Below are 20739 nucleotides of genomic sequence, written 5' to 3' on the forward strand. Positions count from 1 at the left end.
ACTAGACCATTCAAATCAATTAATGAAAAAATACGTGAGAAGATAAAATGCAAGATAAAACAAGATTAACAAGACTTATAAAAAAAACAAAAATTTAATGATAGAACAAAACAAGATAAAAACTCACATAAAAACAAATTAAAAGTAGGTGAAAAAGACAAAAAAAATCACGTAAATTCAAAATAGGAGCTTCCGTTAACTTTAAAATGCTATTTTTTTTTTTATTAAAATTTTCTATTTGTTTATGTTTTCTGCCGTTGAATGTTGTTTAATATCTTCGATTTTTAAAATTCGATTTAAAATTCGATTTCTAGTTTGTTTTCTATTTTTTAGCTTGATTTGTTTCGGGTTGTTTTATTTTGATTTGTAATGTCATTCAGTTTTATTTTCAATCATCTAGTTTTGTTATCTTGCTGCATTTAGCTTTATTTATTTATGCAACTTGGAGTCGTATGGAATCGTTTCATGCAGTTGTTTCATGTGATTTTTAGTCATTTACAGCATTTAAATTTCAGTGGAAGCCGCCACCTTGGATTTCAATATAGCGAAATTCAACTTCTTCGAGTTTAGCCCTTTCAACTTATTTATACTCATATTCCGGGGTTTTCATGTGATTTTCAGTCATTCACAGCATTTTCAAGTTGAACGGAAGCCGCCATCTTGAATTTTTAAGATGACGTCAGACAGCGAAATTCGACTTCTACTTGTTGAGGCCTTTCACCTAATACCCATATGGTGGATGTTTCATGAGATTTTCAGTAATTAACAGCTTTGAAAAGAATAGCGGAAGCCGCCATCTTGGATTAATAATGGCGGCAAGCCATAATTTTTTTCTCCTATTAGGTGAGCCCTTTAACTCAAAACTCATCCGGTGGTTTGAAGTATTTCGAGGATTTTTATATATATATTTTTTTATTTAATTCAATAACAACACCCATGACTTTTCAAAAATGTGTAAAAATAACAATTCTAATTCAAATATGTGCAATCTTGCCTGAGCGTGTCCTGTTTTGACATCTTAATCGAGAACTGTAACTTGATTTTATTATGGTTTTAAAATCAAGCACTGCGTGCCTTTATAAAACATATAAAAAAAACTTGGAGAAAACTTCTAAGTTTATGTTTTATGGGAGTTTTAACAGAGCATTCAGAACTCTTTCTTAACATCTTAATCAGTATATTTAGTAAAAGCTTGCTTTATTAGTATTTTCAGAACTACCTACTACTACTAATGTTTGAATCAAGAATTTAAGCATTTCTTATCATTATAATAAAACAGTTATAAAACTAGCTGCATTTAAAATGTTATAATTAAACCATAATAAAACTTTCTAATGCTAGTTGGCTCAATCTGTGCTACTTGAGATGTTCTTCTGTTTAAACGGATTCGAGATTTTTCTTAGCTGTTTTTTGTGGTGCATTGATGATATTTGATTTTATGTTTACTAGGGTGCAATTCACAAGTCCTACAAAACCACCCATCAAAGGACATTGAGAGAATACTGTGTTACGCTTCAATTTTCCAATACGTAATAACATAGAAAATGTTGTTAAACTTGAGGACCCCACCTCCTTTTCTTCATTGTGTACTGATACCCCTTGACCATTGATTTTCAGGGCAACAGAAAAAGAAAAAAGAAATTTGCCAAAAAGGTACAGTTGGTTGAGTTTGAATGTGACACCGGGACAAATTTCCCAGTAATGATGACAAAACGTTAGGTTGTTATGAGAAATGGGTAAACGGAAAGCATAAAAAGGAAGAATCGAAAGAAAGGATGCCTAAACACTTTGTCCCGAAACCCACTTTTCGGATACGCACGATCTGGGAGCTTCGAAACGGGGAGGACAAATTTTATTCCAAGCATGTCTTCCTTCACTGTTCACGATGAGCGAAAGAAGAGGCCTCCCCCAACGAAGAAATATGTTAATATGATTTCTCTCATTTGCGCTAGACGATCGGTTTTTGTCGATGTCAAGAATGTTCCCATCGTCGTTGTCTTCGTCGTCGTCAGTGCCATTTGACATCGCACATTAAAGTACATGAACTGCGAACTCAATAATGGAAAAGTTTCACGCGAACTTTGCTGAATGAGTCATCTCCGGCCCATGTTTACTCCCACGAAACAAACTATGTATGTAGATGTTCCACTGCACAACAATTCCCCTTTCTCCCCAATTCCGATTGAAGTGGGCGGGAAAAATATATACATACATACATTTCCGACCCACAAACCTGCCAGCAACAGGGATGCTGTCCTGGTTGGTGTTATGTCCTTGTTTTAGGGAAGCTGAACCAGTTCCCTGCAGCAACCGAAGATTCGAAATCGAGTTCGAATTTACATACATATCTCTCTCTACACTATGTGTAGCTACAACGAAAATGGTTTGTCTTTCGAGTGCTGGTCTTGAAACGGTGTCTAGGCATGTGACGTTGAATTTCCTAAACCAAGAATTTGCCACAAAATCACAGTTTAATCGAGGAAGGAGTAACGTTCGGTTTCCAACATGGCTCTATCTATCTGAGCTAAACCATAGATTTGTACTGACAGTACAGCAGCGTTAGGTGAGATGCTAACATTCATCCGATACCGCAAATTTTTGGTGAGCCAAGCAATGTTGGATATCCGGTTTTTGAGGTTGCCGATTAATAGATATTACGCATCGTTAGGCTTTCGATCTGCTTCCAGTCGACTACAAAGTGACTTCATCGACACATAATATTGATTCCTATTGACAATCTATGCAAATGAGCATCATTTTTGATTGTTTCCTTATTATGTCAAAATTCAATTTTTGAATTGTTTTTAAATACATAATCTTTTGAAGGATGTTTCAGCACTGCTGCAGTCGAAACAACCTTCAAAACTGCAAATAAGCGACTCCATTATTTTGATTCCTTATTAGTAGGGCAATTGAGTCTTCGCATCCACATGTCGTAATCAGATTCGAATAATCCCTTGGCTCGGAACGGTTGACCCAATTATTGGGCAAGCTTTAGTCACCCTGTTTGGTTGCAACATATTTGTCCAAAGCTGACCTCATGGATGCTTGGCTTCTCTAAGCATACAACACACCACAAATACACGCATATAAACACACAAAACGGCCAGTGTCGAACCAATGCCAAGAGAAGAGCTTATGCAATGGGTTGTTAAAACAATTACAGAAGCAAATAAATTGCCATATAGCTGTCAACGGCAATTTAGCGGCGAAACACGAAAATCCGGAAATGAACATCCACCAATAACGGCACAGGCACAGGCCATCTCCGGCAGCCGCAGCAGTGCTTTTCCCGTTTCTAGGAAGGCGAACACAAGCACAGGCTAGTTCGATCGAATGATGGTGAGGGCTACGGGTTTTCAGTTGAATCCGAAAGGAAGAACCGTGAACCTGGAACTGAAGTATGTATACTGAAAAAAAAAACTACCAAATGGACTTGGTTGATTTCACTGCCACTGCCCACGCATGGCATAATTTATAACTTTTGTTGGTCTTAATTGAGAGAACTACCTATGGAACGCGCCGGTGTGTTACTAAATGTTTGATTTTCGCTTATGGCGAAAATGGCGACGAAAATGATAAACGATCTCAAAACATTTGCTATAAATAAATTTTAACCTGTTAGTTTCACCGAAATTATCATTTGAAATTGTGATTTATTTTCTGAAAAGTATTGTCAATATCTTTGGAAAATATGTTAAAAAATCACTTAATAAATTTTTGCAATTTTTTTTGGCATAGCTATAGAAAATTACAGAGAGTTTGAGCATAAAGGTATAATTCAATGATCAACTTTCCCGAAGACGGCAAGTAATTTTAAATTTTGAAAAAAAAACTATAGAATTTCTGCAAAATTAGGGAATTTAGACGGAATTTTAAAAAAGATTTTCAGCAACTGAAATCTTAGATATTTTTTTAAAAGACCTTAGTCAAATCGTTTTGCAGTCTTCAAAAAAGTTGGTAAATGAAATAAAAAATATATAATCCTGTTGATAATTCTACAGGAATTTAACTTCTTCCCACTTCAATAGTCCTTTTCCCCGAATAGTCTCTGATTGATCCAAAGTATTAAAACTTCTGCTTAAGATTCCTCCAAAGGTTAAATAATGCATTCAAGTCGGCGGAATAAAAAATCAACCTCCCCTGCCAGAAATATAAATGAGCCGGAGAATTTATTTCTTCGCACACATATTCTTTTCACTCTCGTTGCGTGAGCTTTGCGACTAAATGACCCTCAACCAATAAAAGCATCCTTCAGCCAGCCAGCCAGCACTGTTTCTGTCGATGTCGTCTTGGTCTTTCTTAGGAAGGCTGGCTGCCAAAGTGTGAAACCGGAGGCAGTAAAACTGAAAGATCGATATCCCCATTCTGGTTTGTCTTCCTTCACTGAGATGATGGTGTTGATGATGATGCTGGCTGACGTTGACGACGGTGTGTTCCTTTACGCATCGAGCAAATGTCGCTTCCCGCCAAAAAGTAGACAGACGACGGCAATGATGTTGCCAACAGTATGTCAGTTCCAAATGGTGGATATGATGGGTCCTTCGAAGGAAAGCTCCCCTTTCCCTTTCCATCCCTCAACCATTTATACGTGTCTAGCCCAAGGAAAAAGTACTTTCAGAGTCCTACATATTTGCTACCCTTATCATACTTATACATTGTATGGCCGTGTAAGTCTAGGAGCAGAGTGTATATGAAATGTCTGTATTAAACGGCCCTCCTCTTTCCTAACGGGGACTCCCTGACTTGACTTGACTAATTGGAGCCCTTTCCAGGGTAATGGCTTTCTCGCTTGGAGAGCTTTCGGGTTATTGATGACCCTCATATTTCAACATCAGCTCGTGATTATCTGGCGAAGTCAATAGGATTGGACTCGCTCAATTATCGGGCGATCCTTAAGGGTGAAAGCGGCAGCATATTGCACTACCAGTGAAGCGTGGCTTTGTTTACTTTCATTATCGCTTACATAAGTGGGATCTGAATTGGAGATGTTCCAGCTTTTGAGATCGTTAATTGAATTTTCGGGCTTTTTTTTTGTTAAGAATTTCTTCTTGGGTCATTTCAAGAGCTTCTGGTTATGATCATTGACAGCAACAATTTAGGGTCTTCCAGAAACTGCAAGGGTGCTTCAAAACTTAATTACAATAACATAAAAACAAATAAATTTATTGGAGAATGATCGAAAAACGTAAAACGGTTCCGGGCAGAATTCGAGCCAGTAACCTCCGATTCTTTGCACCAGTGTAAGCAGCATTTTCATCTCTGTAGATTCTACTCTGTGTGGCAGTGCCCTAGAAAATACTGCCACTGGGATACTGGTGCATGTCGTATAAGGCGACTTACCCAGTACTTCCCAGATACAGTACCGTTCATAATTGTATAGAAAATGGAAGCAAGCGCACTGTCACTTCGACTTTGAACTTCCATAACTTTTTACTCTGATGATAGTTTTTGATCAAATTTTTTGCGTTAGATAGATTAATTATCACACTATTATCACACAAAATTTGAGCTATCTCGAGTTTGTGTGGCCTGAGAAACATTAATTTTACGAAAATCGGACTTTTTGGACTTTTCTCATTCAAACTGCAATATCTCTGAAACTACGCAACATTTTTCATTGAAATTTTGCACAGTGATTGTTGAAATATGAAGCTAGCATGTCTGAAGTTTTCGAAAAAAACGTCCAAAATTCTATAGAAATCGCATTTCAAGGTTCATGCCTGAAATATTGCACCTCACGTAACTTTTGATCTCATCGATAGAACTTTTCGAAAACTTCAGACATGCTAGCTTCATATTTCAACAATCACTGTGCAAAATTTGAATAAAAAATGTTGCGTAGTTCCAGAGATATTGCAGTTTGAATGAGAAAAGTCCAAAAAGTCCGATTTTCGTAAAATTACTGTTTCTCAGGCCACACAAACTCCAGAAAGCTCAAATTTTGTGATATAATAGTGTGATAGTTGATCTATCTAACGCAAAAAATTTGATCTAAAAATATCATCAGAGTAAAAAGTTATGGAAGTTCAAATTCGAAGTGACAGTGCGCTTGCTTCCAATTTCTATACAATTATGAACGGTACTGTACGTTTATCTTATATTTCTCTCTATTGGAAATCTATGAGGTTGTATCTGGGAGGGAGAGAAAATAGGTTAAGGTCAATTATAATATGCGAAGTTTAGAATTGTTTTCAACTCGAAATTATGGAAGCCAATGTTTTTAATCTGAATCGGTTTTGAAGTCTAGTTGTTATTTTTATTGGAAAATGATCTATTATTTAACAAATCTCTTTGATTTCCTGGTAACATTTTTAATAAAATCGTTACACAGGTGGTCCTTAAATGTGAATCTCCTTAATGTACACATCGCTTACAACCCACAAACATTTTCTTTACTCTTTTTTTGCAATCTGTTGATACTGACCAAGTTGAAATCTTACAAAAAATGGATCTAACTACATAAATTACATCAGTTATATTTGTTACATCAAATAAATGCTTTGTATTTTCGTATTTTTCCTTTTTTCAACACAAGTGTCCAGTGCCTTCTATCTTCAGTATGGCTACCGCCTAGATTTTTATGTTTTTTTTTTAAATCCGACCTGGCACTTCAATCATGCAAGCCGTAAAAGTGTCGTTTTCCAGGAACAAATGTTCAAAAATATGTTTTTGGTTTAAAGAGTGATACGGTCAAAATTTGGTCAAGGGAAAACGCGTGTAAATCGCTGAAATCGTTTATTTAAAAAATCAAATTAAATTTCTTTTTCAAGTTTTATTAGTATAAAATTCACGAAAAATATTCAGTTAGGCTTCCGCTTTTCCAAATCCGAATTGGCCCGGCAATACGCTTAATCCCTGCCATCAGATTTTGTACAGCCACCTTGTCCACCTTCTTCGCCGCAGAAAGCCAGTTTGCCTTGAACTGCTGCTCGTCCTTAGCAGTTTTTTTGGTCTTCTTTAGGTTCCGCTTGACAATAGCCCAGTATTTCTCAATTGGGCGGAGCTCTGGCGTGTTGAGAGGGTTCTTGTCCTTGGGAACCACCTGCACGTTGTTGGCGGCGTACCATTCCATGGCCTTTTTACCGTAATGGCAAGATGCCAAATCTGACCAAAACAGTACGGAACAACCGTGTTTCTTCAAGAAAGGCAGCAGACGTTTATTCAAACACTCTTTCACGTAAATTTCTTGGTTGACAGTCCCGGAAGCTATGAAAATGCTGCTTTTCAAGCCACAGGTACAGATGGCTTGCCAAACCAGATATTTCTTCGCGAACTTTGACAATTTCATGTGCTTTAAAATATCTGCTACCTTTCCCCTTCCTTTTGCCGTATAAAACTCCTGTCCCGGAAGCTGCTTGTAGTCGGCTTTGACGTAGGTTTCGTCGTCCATTACCACGCAGTCAAACTTCGTCAGCATCGTCGTGTAAAGCCTCCGGGATCGCGCTTTGGCCGTCGTATTTTGTTTATCATCGCGATTTGGAGTCACTACCTTCTTGTAATTCGATAGTCCAGCTCGTTTTTTGGCTCGATGCATGGTTGTAGACAATACACCCAGCTTATTTGCGGCATCTCGGAGAGAGAGGTTAGTGTTTTGCTTGAAACTACCGGCAACTCTCTGTGTCGTCTCCGCGGCTTCTGGTTTTCGATTTCCCCCCGATCCAGACTTCCTGACTGTCGACAAACGTTCCCCAAACGCTTTAATAACATTAGTAACGGTTGATTTGGCAACTTTTAGCGATTTTGCCAGCTTTGCGTGCGAGTAGCTCGGATTTTCGCGATGCGCGAGCAAAATTTTGATACGCTGCTCTTCTACCTTGAACGGCATTTTGACAACTGAAGAGTGAATTCCAAAATCACACACAGACACACACACACACACACACACACACACACACACACACACACACACACACACACACACACACACACACACACACACACACACACACACACACACACACACACACACACACACACACACACACACACACACACACACACACACACACACACACACACACACACACACACACACACACACACACACACACACACACACACACACACACACACACACACACACACACACACACACACACACACACACACACACACACACACACACACACACACACACACACACACACACACACACACACACACACACACACACACACACACACACACACACACACACACACCCACACACACACCCACACACACACACACACACACACACACACACACACACACACACACACACACACACACACACACACACACACACACACACACACACACACACACACACACACACACACACACACACACACACACACACACACACACACACACACACACACACACACACACACACACACACACACACACACACACACACACACACACACACACACACACACACACACACACACACACACACACACACACACACACACACACACACACACACACACACACACACACACACACACACACACACACACACACACACACACACACACACACACACACACACACACACACACACACACACACACACACACACACACACACACACACACACACACACACACACACACACACACACACACACACACACACACACACACACACACACACACACACACACACACACACACACACACACACACACACACACACACACACACACACACACACACACACACACACACACACACACACACACACACACACACACACACACACACACACACACACACACACACACACACACACACACACACACACACACACACACACACACACACACACACACACACACACACACACACACACACACACACACACGGATGTGTGTCAAGATGATATTGACCAAATTTTGACCGTATCACCCTTTACGCAAATGCCCGCACCTTAAGCTTAACCCGGCCATAAGATTCTGCACAACCTGTGAATCAACCGTTTTTTTGCATTTAAACCCATACTTTCTTCAGTTCCTTGACTGTCTCCACTATCTTAGGCCATTTAAGAAAGTGCTGCTTCATCATCGCCCAGTACTTCTCGATGTGGCGGAACTCCAGAGTGTTGGGAGGGTTGAACATTTTCGGCACGAAATTGACCTTATTGTCCGCATACCACTTCAGCACGTCCTTGGAGTAGTGGCATGAGGCCAATTTCGGCCAGAAGTTTGTTGGGACGTTGTGGGCCTTCGGAAAGGAAGCAGCCGCTTTTGGAGGCACTCTTTCATGTACACCTGTCCGTTCATCATGTCCTGGGTCACGAAAGGTGAACTCCGTTTCCCGCACGTGGAGATGGCTTGCCAAACCAGGAATTTTTTCGCAAATTTGGACATCTTCTGAGTGCGGACATGCTCCGGAACGCTGAACTTAAAGCATGGATCACTACAAATCTGGACGCATTAAAACGGGTCTATCTCGGAGCTATGTAAACGAAATAAAAATGTTTTGTACTTGAAATGTAGGGTTTTTATTGCACTTTAAAGGAAAAATAATAAAAAAATTATTCCGATGTTGTTTTGATGAATTTTCGAACTTTTGGTTGAGAATCACTCATTATAGTTTGAACACCCTATTCGCTGACCTCAGCGGCCATTTTGTTCCACAATCTCTTCATCTCTGTTGCTTCCCGAGTCGTCCTACCATTCTTCTTCATCTTCTGCTTGACAATTGCCCAAAATTTTTCGATAAGGCGGAATTGAGGGCAGTTGGGTGGCTTGATGTCTTTTTCGACAAAATCCACCCGTTGGCCCAATACCACTGTAGAACCTCCTAGCTGTAGTGGCAGCTTGCCAAATCTGGCGAAAACTTAACTAGTCCTTTGTGAGATCTAATGTACGAAAAAAAAAAGTTTTTCAGGCATTCCTCCTTGTAAATTTCGGAGTCCATGGTCTTGTTTTTCACAAAAACCGGAATTTTTCGTCCGCAGCTGCAAATACCTTGCCAGATCAAACACTTTCTTGCACACTTATCAGCAAAAACGAATTTGAAGTTGCCGGGGACATCACCATGACCAGTGCAGTGCACCACTGCAGTGGCTTTACATAATTTTTGGCCAGAAAGCTGCCCAAAATCCATCTTCACGTACGTTTCGTCATCCATGAGGATGCATCCGTCGAACTTCGTTGGAATCTTCTTGTATAACTTGCGGGCACGTCCTTTGGCTACTAAATTCTGCTTCAATGTCCGGTTTGGTTGCTTACTGGTCCGATAGGATCGTATTCCTTCGCGTAGACGAATTCTGCTGACGGTGCACCGGTCGGCGTTGAATTTCTTGGCAATGTCATAGTCCGACTACCCTTTGTTTTCCTTGATCGTTCTCAACACCTTCAAATGCAGTTTCTGATTCTTAAGTTCACTATAACGCTTGGTATGAACCTGCCGATCTATAGTACGCATCTCACGGAAACGTTTGAGAACGCTACACACGGTTGATTTGACAATTTTTAACGATTTCGCGTTTTTTGAACCCGACCACGTCGGGTTTTTGACGTGGGTGCTCAAAATTTATTTTCATCTCGCGGCTTCCATCACGTGTAACTTTTTTGAAACAAAACGAATCGTAATGAAATTTTCAGCACTGGTAGAAGAAACATTCCTCTACAAAGTGCTGCCAAAACATTCCAGATCCGACAACTAGGAGCACTATGGTAAAATAAATAGTGCGTCCAGATTTGTAGTGTTCCATGCTCTATCCTTGGTCGTGAAAAACAGGTTGCCAGGGATCAGTTTGAAGTCAGCCTTCACATATGTTTCGTCGTCCATGATGCAGCATTCAATTTTCCTCAGCATGTTGAGGTACAACTTCCTGGCACGGGTTTTGGCGGACTTTTTCTGCTTCTCGTCGCGATTAGTTTTGTCTTCTGGACAAAACTTCGGCTTAGGTGCAGCTTCTTAGCCACATCCCGAACGAAGGCGTTCAGGTTTCGGTTGAAGACCCCAATTACGCGGTTGTGATTTGTGGTTTTGTATGGAATACTTTTTCCTTCACTTCTGGGCTTCCGATCGGTGGTCAATCGTTCCTCGAATCGCTTAATCACTCGCGACACCGTGGAATTCGCGATTCCCAACGTTTTAGCGATGGAACGATGCGAGAGACCTTTGTTCTCGTCATGAATGCGCAAGATTTTCTTTCGACTCCATTTCCGCGAGTTTTGATCACAGGACTTTAAAACTTGCAGGATGTAAACAATGCACTAAGAACTAAATCCACCCAAATTTCCATTAAATTCTACCCAACGGATAAAAGGTTAGAGAAATTTCATAGTTTAGCAATTTCATCGTGAACACCCTTTAGGACATATGAAGAAAGGAGAAGGCGCCGAATTCAACAAACCTAAAATGTGTTTACTTCCCACATCATCCTGTCGTGAGGGAATCCAGCACAACTAAAAAAGTTAGCTGGTTTTCGACGCATCAGCAAAGACATGGATATTCATTAAACGTCAAATAGTTGTATAATCAATTCGATTAAAAATTACGCAGAAGTTTTTGAAAGCACATTGAAAGAGTCGTATCTTCCAATTGAGTAAATCGATGTTAAATTAGAAACTTTAATTAAATTATAACGAAAATTTTCAAAATGGTCAGATCATTCATTCAGTTCTTATCTAAAGATCTGCAGTTTTCTTAGAACGTTTGTATAAGAAGGAAAAACCACTGCTGTAAGTAACTGCAGAATACCTGAAGAATTCCACCTGACTCGACTGGCGTTAAAAAAAATCCACTCGGTCGCCGAAACCCTCCGCATAAACCATCACAAAAATTCCTGCCCAAAAAAAGCCAATAAAAAGAAAAGGACAGAAAAAGATGCAACTGTCAAATAATTTTTACGACCGGATTTCGTTGGGGCTTTTTCGTTCCGGACGCAACAAACGGACGAAAAACACGTCCTACGGTTGTTAAAATTTTGCTTAACTCACCTGGAACCCCCAGACTGAACAGAGCCAATCCACCGTCCAGACCAACGTTTGTTTGGAAAATTCGATTTACTACTGGCTGCTGGTTCCGGTTCCTTCTCCAGAAGCGTTTTGTACCTCCCATTTCGGACCGCCTTCCGCTTGTTCTTTCTCCCACCCGTGTCGGTTACACAAAATAATAACTTATCCTCCAGTCTTCCTCCAGGTTATAGGTCTTGGGTGTGCCCAAATTTCTCAGCTCCGTCCGCCAATCGGCCGGTAAATGGGAAATTTCCCTTTCTCTCTTTTCCCTTTACCTTAGTAATAGGCTAACAACGTTTAATCGGATCAAGGATAAATTACGTTTTTGTAAAATATTAAGACACAAACGTGTCGAAAACAGTTTCATTTTTTCTTTCATCCGTAGCCCGGTTTTTTCCTTCGCAAGGATAATGGATGGCGGTGGAACGAACAAATTGGCCCCTTTTACTTCTACGGGTTCAGCTTTTCGCAATCCGCAGGAGGAGCTGCCCGCTGGTAAATCGAGAAATTATTTTACGACCATTCCACTTTACGATAGATCCGAGGGTTGAGGTTTGCCTTGTCGACTTGTCTCTATGCATATTTGTCCCAGGAAGTCGGTCGAAAGTTAACGCTACAGTATTTAGTTCCTGTTGACTGTGCCTTTCCTCTTGCCTTCTTCAGCGATAGTTAACAGCAGGTTCCGGTCCGGCCACAATTTACATTTACTGGCGTCAACGGAGGAGGATGCTCAACAGTGTTTCTCTTCTGACCGAAGTTGCCACACTTTTGCTGGCTGTCATAAAGCTTAGTTCTTTTAGAAATGGGACACTTTCTTTTGCTAATAACTTTTTTACTAGTGATCGGACATTCAAAATTTTGACAGCATTTTTCTGCCTGTGAAAAGTACTTCCAGACCTATTTTTGTCAAAATTTAAAATATACGCGTTTTTGAGATATTTACGATGCAAGAGAAAAAGAAAAAAAGTATTTTGCACAGCTTTCTTTAAAATCCGTCTTTATTAAATTGAAACCTAACAAAACCGTTGATTATTCAAAGAATTACTGTGTGTGAGTTGTGGAAAAGTATGCAAACACTGTCCCACAAAGCTCAAATCAAGCATTGGAGTGAAGCACATGATCGGCAACTACGGTTGAGGGTCATCAGGGAAGTCAAGTCTCATACCAGAATTTTTGATTTTGAATAAGCGAAAAACTAAGTGTAGATCGCTGAAATGTCCAAATTTTTTTCTCCAATAAGCTGAAATTGTTGTCTAGATATGAATTATTCAAATCTAACCTCAAACAATAATTTTTTGATAGTTTCTGAAGCTTTGTAAGCTGTATAGCCGGTACCGAGGCTTGCGACAGATGATTTCTGATGGACGACAAAACTTATGAAAAACCCTATTTCAAACCAATTCCACCGTTGGAATCCTTTACCATGTCTGCTCGTGTTAAGGTTCCTAGCATAATCAAGTATGTAATTGCTGGTTGTTTTGTATAAAATTTAATGATTAGCTAAAATTCTGCTGCTGTGGAAAAAAAACAACCATTTTCAAACCGAAAACTTTGGTTTTTACTGTTTTTAAAAGCCTTAAAAGCGTAATCTTGTATGTACCCTTCCCAACCTACGATATATACTATCCAATTAAACTTTAAGTTCAATCTCATGGTGGTTTTGCTTCGTTATTGTCAGATTTTGCCAGTATAAAATCCACTAAAAACGCTTTCAAGTGGCTCAAAAATAATTAAGTTTTATTAATTTCCATTCTGCTGTATCTACTAAACTGCCCTCAGTTTCTTCTAAAAGAAAAATATTGGACCGAAAAGTAGCAGAAATTGAAGAAAAAGGATGTAGCTACCTAAAATACACAATAGACGAAGTATAAGTTTGAAAAACTGATCAATATCATGACTGAAAAAGTGTGCGCCGGTCGATGGGATGTATCAAGAATAAAGCCGATTTTTTTCTTACAAAAAACGAAAATTATTTTTTTTCAATTTTTTTCATGAATTATCATAAGATTACCATCATTTCTTTCATAGAAAGTATTAAGATCAAACGAACGGTTTTTGAGATACACGCATTCGTAACTGTCCCATTTCTAAAAGAACTAAGCTTTACGTTCGAATGCGACTCTGGGTGTTTATTATCGTAAATTGTGATAAACTTTCCTCGGGGAGCAGTTCCATTTTCGATGTCCGGATTCGTTTGGTCAGTTAATAGATTTGTGGTTTCATGTTTCAAAACAAAGGCGGTCAAGTGTTGTCAAGGATGACACTGTGAGATTTCTGCTGTTCATTTTTCCAACATTAAATTGCATACCGATCGTAAAAATTATGATTTTTTTTTAAACCATGTCAACTAACTCGATATTTCTTTATCTTCTCTCCCCAACAGCTACCGAAATCCGGTGCCAGGAAAAGTCCAAGGGTGGCCTCTGCTACGAGGTGATCCTGGCGGAGCCGACCATCAACGTGACACTGCCAAAGTTGCCGCCGACGACCCCGGGCAAACCCGTCTCGGTGGACGAAATCGAGGAGAAGCTAAAAGCGGCCGAAGAACGGCGACTATCGCTGGAAGCCAAGAAGATGGCCGACTGGTCCGCCAAGATGGCCAAAATCGAAGAGGCTTCGCGCAAAAAGGACGAACTGGACAAGGAGTTCAAAACGCACTCCAAAGAGATGCTGGAGCAGAAGATGGAACAGTACGAGGAGAAGCGGGTGGCTCAGATTACCGAGATCAAGGAGAAGTTGAAGGTTAGTTTATGAATGTATTCAGTTGAAAAAGGCTAAAATAAGTATTCTAGATGGCCCTGAATTTTCCGGAGCATTTAGAGCAAACATCCAGTCTAACTTGTTTGTGGATTAACGACGACGAAGATTAATAATATTGAGTTTGCATTCGAAATACGAAATTTTCAAAGCTATTTTCATCGACATTAGAAACAACAAATTGTTGAAAGTCCTAAATACATTTGAAACATCCGAAAGTGCTAAATGTGGAACTTTTTTCCTAGCGCCTCTGTCTTTCATTTTATCTCTTAAGTGTCTTCAGAGCATTTTCTTCTTTAAACATGCTTCATAACTTGAAAACATCTAAAATTAGTCAAAGTCTACCATAAAAAAATGGAAAAATCTAACTTATTTGTTTCAATAGAGAGCATACAAAATTCACCGTCATCAGTCATAAAACTGTGACTGTGAAAAAGTTAAAGCAGTCGCATTCATAACAGATGCCTTCAAATGAGTAACCAAGCAAACAATCTCGCCTCAACCTTCAGTCAAATGAAGCGTCGGAATAATCATAGTCGCCTTCAGTCCGTCGTCATCTTTTTGACTGTGACGGAATAATGTTTAGATAAAAAAAAACATCTAAAGACGACGCCGAAAAACACAAGTTTTGTTATGGTCGTGGCTGAAAAAAAAAACCTGAAAACAACGATCATCGTTTCCATTTTTGGAGATCAGTCCAGGAAAGTTCGGGACCGGGACATTTTCGAACGTATCATCAACTGTCACGACCGATGAGAATTCGCTAGGGACTAGAAGGACTATATCGACTATGCGCAAAAAATTGCCTTTCATAATTATCTATTTAAAAATTCCTTTACAATATTGTAATTCCGCAATCGTTAGTATTTTTTGAATCCGAGTTTTAATTGTTTTTGACACAGGCAAATCGCCTAACAAGCAATCCAAATACACAATTTTTTTCGAATCATTCATAAAATGCTTTGAACCGACGCCGTCAACTTGCTTGACGACCGTCGTTTGAAAAAATAACATCCGTCACGTGAACAGAAATCCATGACGATAGTCAAGCTTTTCCAGTCCCTTGAAGCTTGACTAGTAGTCAAATGAGATTTGAAACGTGACGATGAAGGAAAATCAGCAACCATGTCAACTATGATGCTTGAAAAATGTCTGCTCTGGATAGAGCTTTATTTTATACTACAGAGTTGTAGATAACGTAAAAATATGAAACTTTATTGAAAACATCAAAACTCTATCTCTTTTCAGAGCAGAGTTATAGAGATTTTGTTTTGAAAATCAAAAATTTCTTAAAAGTAGTTTTATAAATTAACTGTATTTAGATGAGGATTTCCATGAATGAAATGTTCTAAACATTATTAAAATCACACGTTTTGCACAAGATCATTATTTTTAATATTGTTTTTTTTTCCAACCCTGATCGTCCATTTGCTCTTTTTTTTACATTGTTTTTCTGTATCTTTAATCTTTATTCCACTTTCTTTTTCGTTCTATTTCCATTGTTTTTTGTTTATTCATTCCTGTCCATTTCGCTATTCTTATATTTTATTTTTAATTTATTATTTTCTGGAGTTCTTCAATGTCCTTTAACTTTTCCACTCTCCCCTCTTATAATTGATTATTCCTTGTTCCACATTATTTACTGGGTTACAATTGAGTTCCTTCACTTTTTAAAAACGCTTCAAAACTCCGTAACTCTTCATAATAACACTAGTTTACAGCTGTTTTAAACTAAGAAAGCTGAAAATTAAATTTAATGTAAAATCGAGCGCTGAATCCATAAATGATATTCACAAATTTTTAATAGAACAGTTTTTGATGTATGACTCAATTATGAAATATTGGAAAAATTAAAAAAAGTACTTGTTATTAATGAAAAACCATTAGTTTTGCTCCTCTCGAGCAGAATACCTTAAAATCCCATTCACGCTTGAGGCTCAAGCAACCCCTCCCCATGGTCAGATCTTACTGAAATTTGGCACGTGACCTACTGGTAAGCTAATGATCAATTTTAACTTGGAACAAGTGAGATTTATCATGGTTCCGGTAAGTTAAATTATTGAAAAATGCAAACATTATTGTTTTACTAAAAAAGCCGTAACTTCTTCAATTTTCAACCGATTTAGATAAATAACCATTTGAAATCCTTGTTTAAAATTGACAATAAAGGTCCATAGAAAATCAGATTTTAGAAATGTTACTATCGGGTCTAAACTGTCGATAAAAGAACATTTTCTGTTATGAATGCATATTTTATAATTGTTTCTGTCATAAATTCACTAATATCCACAATATTGTTGATCAAACGCAAAAATGAATGAAAGATGATGACAAATTTATTCACCTTCATTATGTAAAAAAAAAGAATTCAAATTTATGTTTTAAATCTAAGTACAAGTACTTTTTCTTAATTTTTTGAAAATTTCATATTTAGAGCATAACTTAATAACTGTTCCACTGATATTATTTTGAATGTTATTTTCGGATTCACCGTCAGATTTCACATTTAAATTTGAGTAGGTCAATAAAGCTCACGATTTTTTAAAACAATGAACAACATTTTATGGAACCTTGACAACAATATAAAAAATTAAATTAAATCATGATAGGCTGTAAATTTCCTTCCACGATCTCAATACATTCATTCATTCAATTGCATATGCCTCTATCGATTTTCCTTTACTCATAGACCTGTGAACATGGCAGCATTCTTGACCGCTAAACCCCACAAACGAAAAAAGCTTTTTACAGATGGCAATAATGGCCAATTTTGCGGAATCATCAACCTCCAAGCCTACTGAAGCTGTAAATCCATCTGGAACAAAGTGCAAGGCTTATTCCTTGTTCCTTATTCCTTATTCCTTCTTCCTTATTCCTTATTCCTTATTCCTTATTCCTTATTCCTTATTCCTTATTCCTTATTCCTTATTCCTTATTCCTTATTCCTTATTCCTTATTCCTTATTCCTTATTCCTTATTCCTTATTCCTTATTCCTTATTCCTTATTCCTTATTCCTTATTCCTTATTCCTTATTCCTTATTCCTTATTCCTTATTCCTTATTCCTTATTCCTTATTCCTTATTCCTTATTCCTTATTCCTTATTCCTTATTCCTTATTCCTTATTCCTTATTCCATGTTCCTTATTTCTTATTCCTTATTCCTTATTCCATGTTCCTTATTTCTTATTCCTTATTCCTTATTCCTTATTCCTTATCCCTTATTCCTTATTCCTTATTCCTTATTCCTTATTCCTTATTCCTTATTCCTTATTCCTTATTCCTTATTCCTTATTCCTTATTCCTTATTCCTTATTCCTTATTCCTTATTCCTTATTCCTTATTCCTTATTCCTTATTCCTTATTCCTTATTCCTTATTCCTTATTCCTTATTCCTTATTCCTTATTCCTTATTCCTTATTCCTTATTCCTTATTCCTTATTCCTTATTCCTTATTCCTTATTCCTTATTCCTTATTCCTTATTCCTAATTTTTTGTTCTTTGTTTTTTGTTCTTTATTCTTTATTCTTTATTCCTTATTACCTTGTTCCCTTGTTCTCTTGATCCTTTTTTTCCTTTTTTCTTGTTCCTTGTTCCACTTTCTGTAGTCCTTATTCCTTGTTCTTTAGTCCTTATTCCTTATTTCTCATTCTTAATCCTTATTCCTTATTCCCTTATTCCTTTATTCCCTTATTTCCTTTTTCCTTGTTCATTATTCCTTATTCTTTATTCCTTACGCTTTATTTATGTTAGCCCACCTTATTTCTTTTTGGCAATGCTGTTTTGTTTAATTTTTTAAAGCTCACACCTTCCTAATTTGGCATTTTTTATTATTTTTTTTTTATTTAACACTTCGTTTTTTTATTGGCTTCATTGTTTGTGAATCTCATTTTATAAGTTCAGTAGCTGACCCAGTGTGCTTTGCTACACCTTCCAAAAATAAATGAATTGTTAGGAAATTATTTAAATTTGTTTTTTTTTGTTGGCATCATTTTAAATTAAATTTCCAAATAATACAGAAACAACTGCTTTGAAATGAAAGCTTCAACTTGAGTTACGAATTGCACTACAAAGATGATTTAATCTAATTTTCTTAAACTTGATCTCTCCAGATCTTATTTCTCCAGTTATACCAACAAAATAATATTGGAGTCCTCTTCCTACTTCCCTACTTCTCGAACCCAAATGATTTTCCATGTTATATTTGGTTCCATTTGTTAGATACATTTTTGGTTTATGCAAACTGTTGTTCGGGAGCTTCTCTCTTTCCTGACTTCATCCCCAATTGAAGGAAAAATGAGTCTCAAAAAACATATAACCATTTCTCGTATCCAAATTTTCTACCATGCCAAATTTGGTTCCATTTCCTCGATAAGTTCAAAAGTTAAGCGAAAAATTGTAAAAACTGCCCCCTCTCTCCTTTCTATCACCCCACTGGAAAGAGGCAGTAGTATTAAATATTCAAAGAAACATTCCTCGTATTCAAATACTTTCTCAAGCTTAATTTGGTTCCATTCGCTGGATATGTTCTCGAGTAATGTAAAAATTGTATGGGAGCATCCTCTCCCCTCAATTTTTTCCACTGAAAGAACAGAGGGTTCTGAAAATATCATAGTAACATTTTTTGTATTCACATTCCTTCCCATACCAAATTTGGTTCAATTTGCTTTTGATGAGTTTTCCTGTTATGCTGGATTTCTATCACCCCACTGGAAGAAGAGAGGGACACCAACTATTCATAGAACCATTGCTCCGACCCAAACACCCTTTCAAGCCAAATTTGGTTCCATTTGCTTGAATAGTTTTCATGTTATGCAATAAAAAAGGTATGGAGTCCCCTCTTACTTTCTTATATCCCAACTGGAAGAAGGGAAGGGTCTGACAATCATTTCTCGTACCCATGACAAATTTTGTTCCATTATTTAGCTTCATTAGTTCTCGAGTTATGTAAAAAATTGTAAGCTAGCTTCACTCCCTCCTTCCTATCTCCCCACTGGAAGGAGGGAGGGGTATCAAATCATAGAAACATTCATCGTACCCAAATACCCTCCCATGCCAAAATTGGCTTTATTTGCTTGAGTTCTCGAGCTATGTAAACATTTTTATTATCTTTGAGAGACCCCCTTCCCCCCTTCCAGAGAGAGGGAGGGGTTTCAAAGCATAATAACATCCACCTGCCAAGTTTCAAGTAAATTGGTTCGGTAGTTTTCGAATCGAGGGAACAGACAGACAGACAGAAATCCATTTTTATGTATATAGATGTCTTCATATTTTTCTGGGCCGGTATTTTATTCTTGAGCTAAAAGCTTCGTTTCTTTTGATGTTTCTTTTTTTATTTGACTGAAACCTTGAAAGAAGGAATAAAATGTAATAAATTTTTACGTATCTCGGAATTTTCCTTCTATCATGATACTTTATTATTTTTTTTATATTTCTTATTGTTTCTTGTTCTATTTTATATTTTCTTCTTTGTCTATTCTTATCACATTCATTCTTAGCTTTTCTGAGAGCAATATCAATCAATTAATCCTTGAAAAATGTTTTTTCAATGGATAAAATAAATGATGATGCTGTAAAATAATCTTTTTTCAACTTGAATACCAACAAACGATTTCAGGCGTCATTAATTTAGTTTATAAATGTTGCTCGAGAGTTTATTTAATATACTACTTGCTAGCAATGTTTAAATTTAACTGAGAAAAAACTGACTTACAAATCTGTAAGTGTTTTCATGAAACTAACCGATCCACAAAACACTGGCGCACTATCCTGAGTCATATCTAGATACTGATCCTGTTTCTTTAAGAGATATTCTAAAAGGAATCTATTTTTAAAAATTTATCTGTGTCTGGCTGAAAAAAAAAAACTCTTCAAAATCATCATAAGAATAAGAATAAATTACAAGATAAGGATACAGGATCGGCATCCGTAATCAGGTTTAGAGTCAAAATTTGTATAAGGATCAAGATCCGGATTCCTTTTTTTAGTGTAAGACATATTAAAAATTTAACCTAGTTTA

The 20739-nt window shown here is 37.6% G+C and overlaps 1 protein-coding gene across 4 annotated transcripts in view; it reads left to right on the top strand.

Moving 5' to 3' along the window:
- Positions 1 to 20739, top strand: part of LOC129743930 (uncharacterized) — a 178861-nt gene that overhangs the window by 144533 nt on the left and 13589 nt on the right. For all 4 annotated transcript variants that reach the window (XM_055736169.1, XM_055736168.1, XM_055736167.1 and 1 more), the window contains exon 3: positions 14349 to 14707. In XM_055736169.1, coding sequence (XP_055592144.1) covers positions 14349 to 14707 — 359 coding nt within the window. The remainder of the gene's footprint in view (positions 1 to 14348; positions 14708 to 20739) is intronic.

This window comes from Uranotaenia lowii, chromosome 2 (genome assembly GCF_029784155.1).
Source record: "Uranotaenia lowii strain MFRU-FL chromosome 2, ASM2978415v1, whole genome shotgun sequence".
Lineage (NCBI taxonomy): Eukaryota > Metazoa > Arthropoda > Insecta > Diptera > Culicidae > Uranotaenia > Uranotaenia lowii.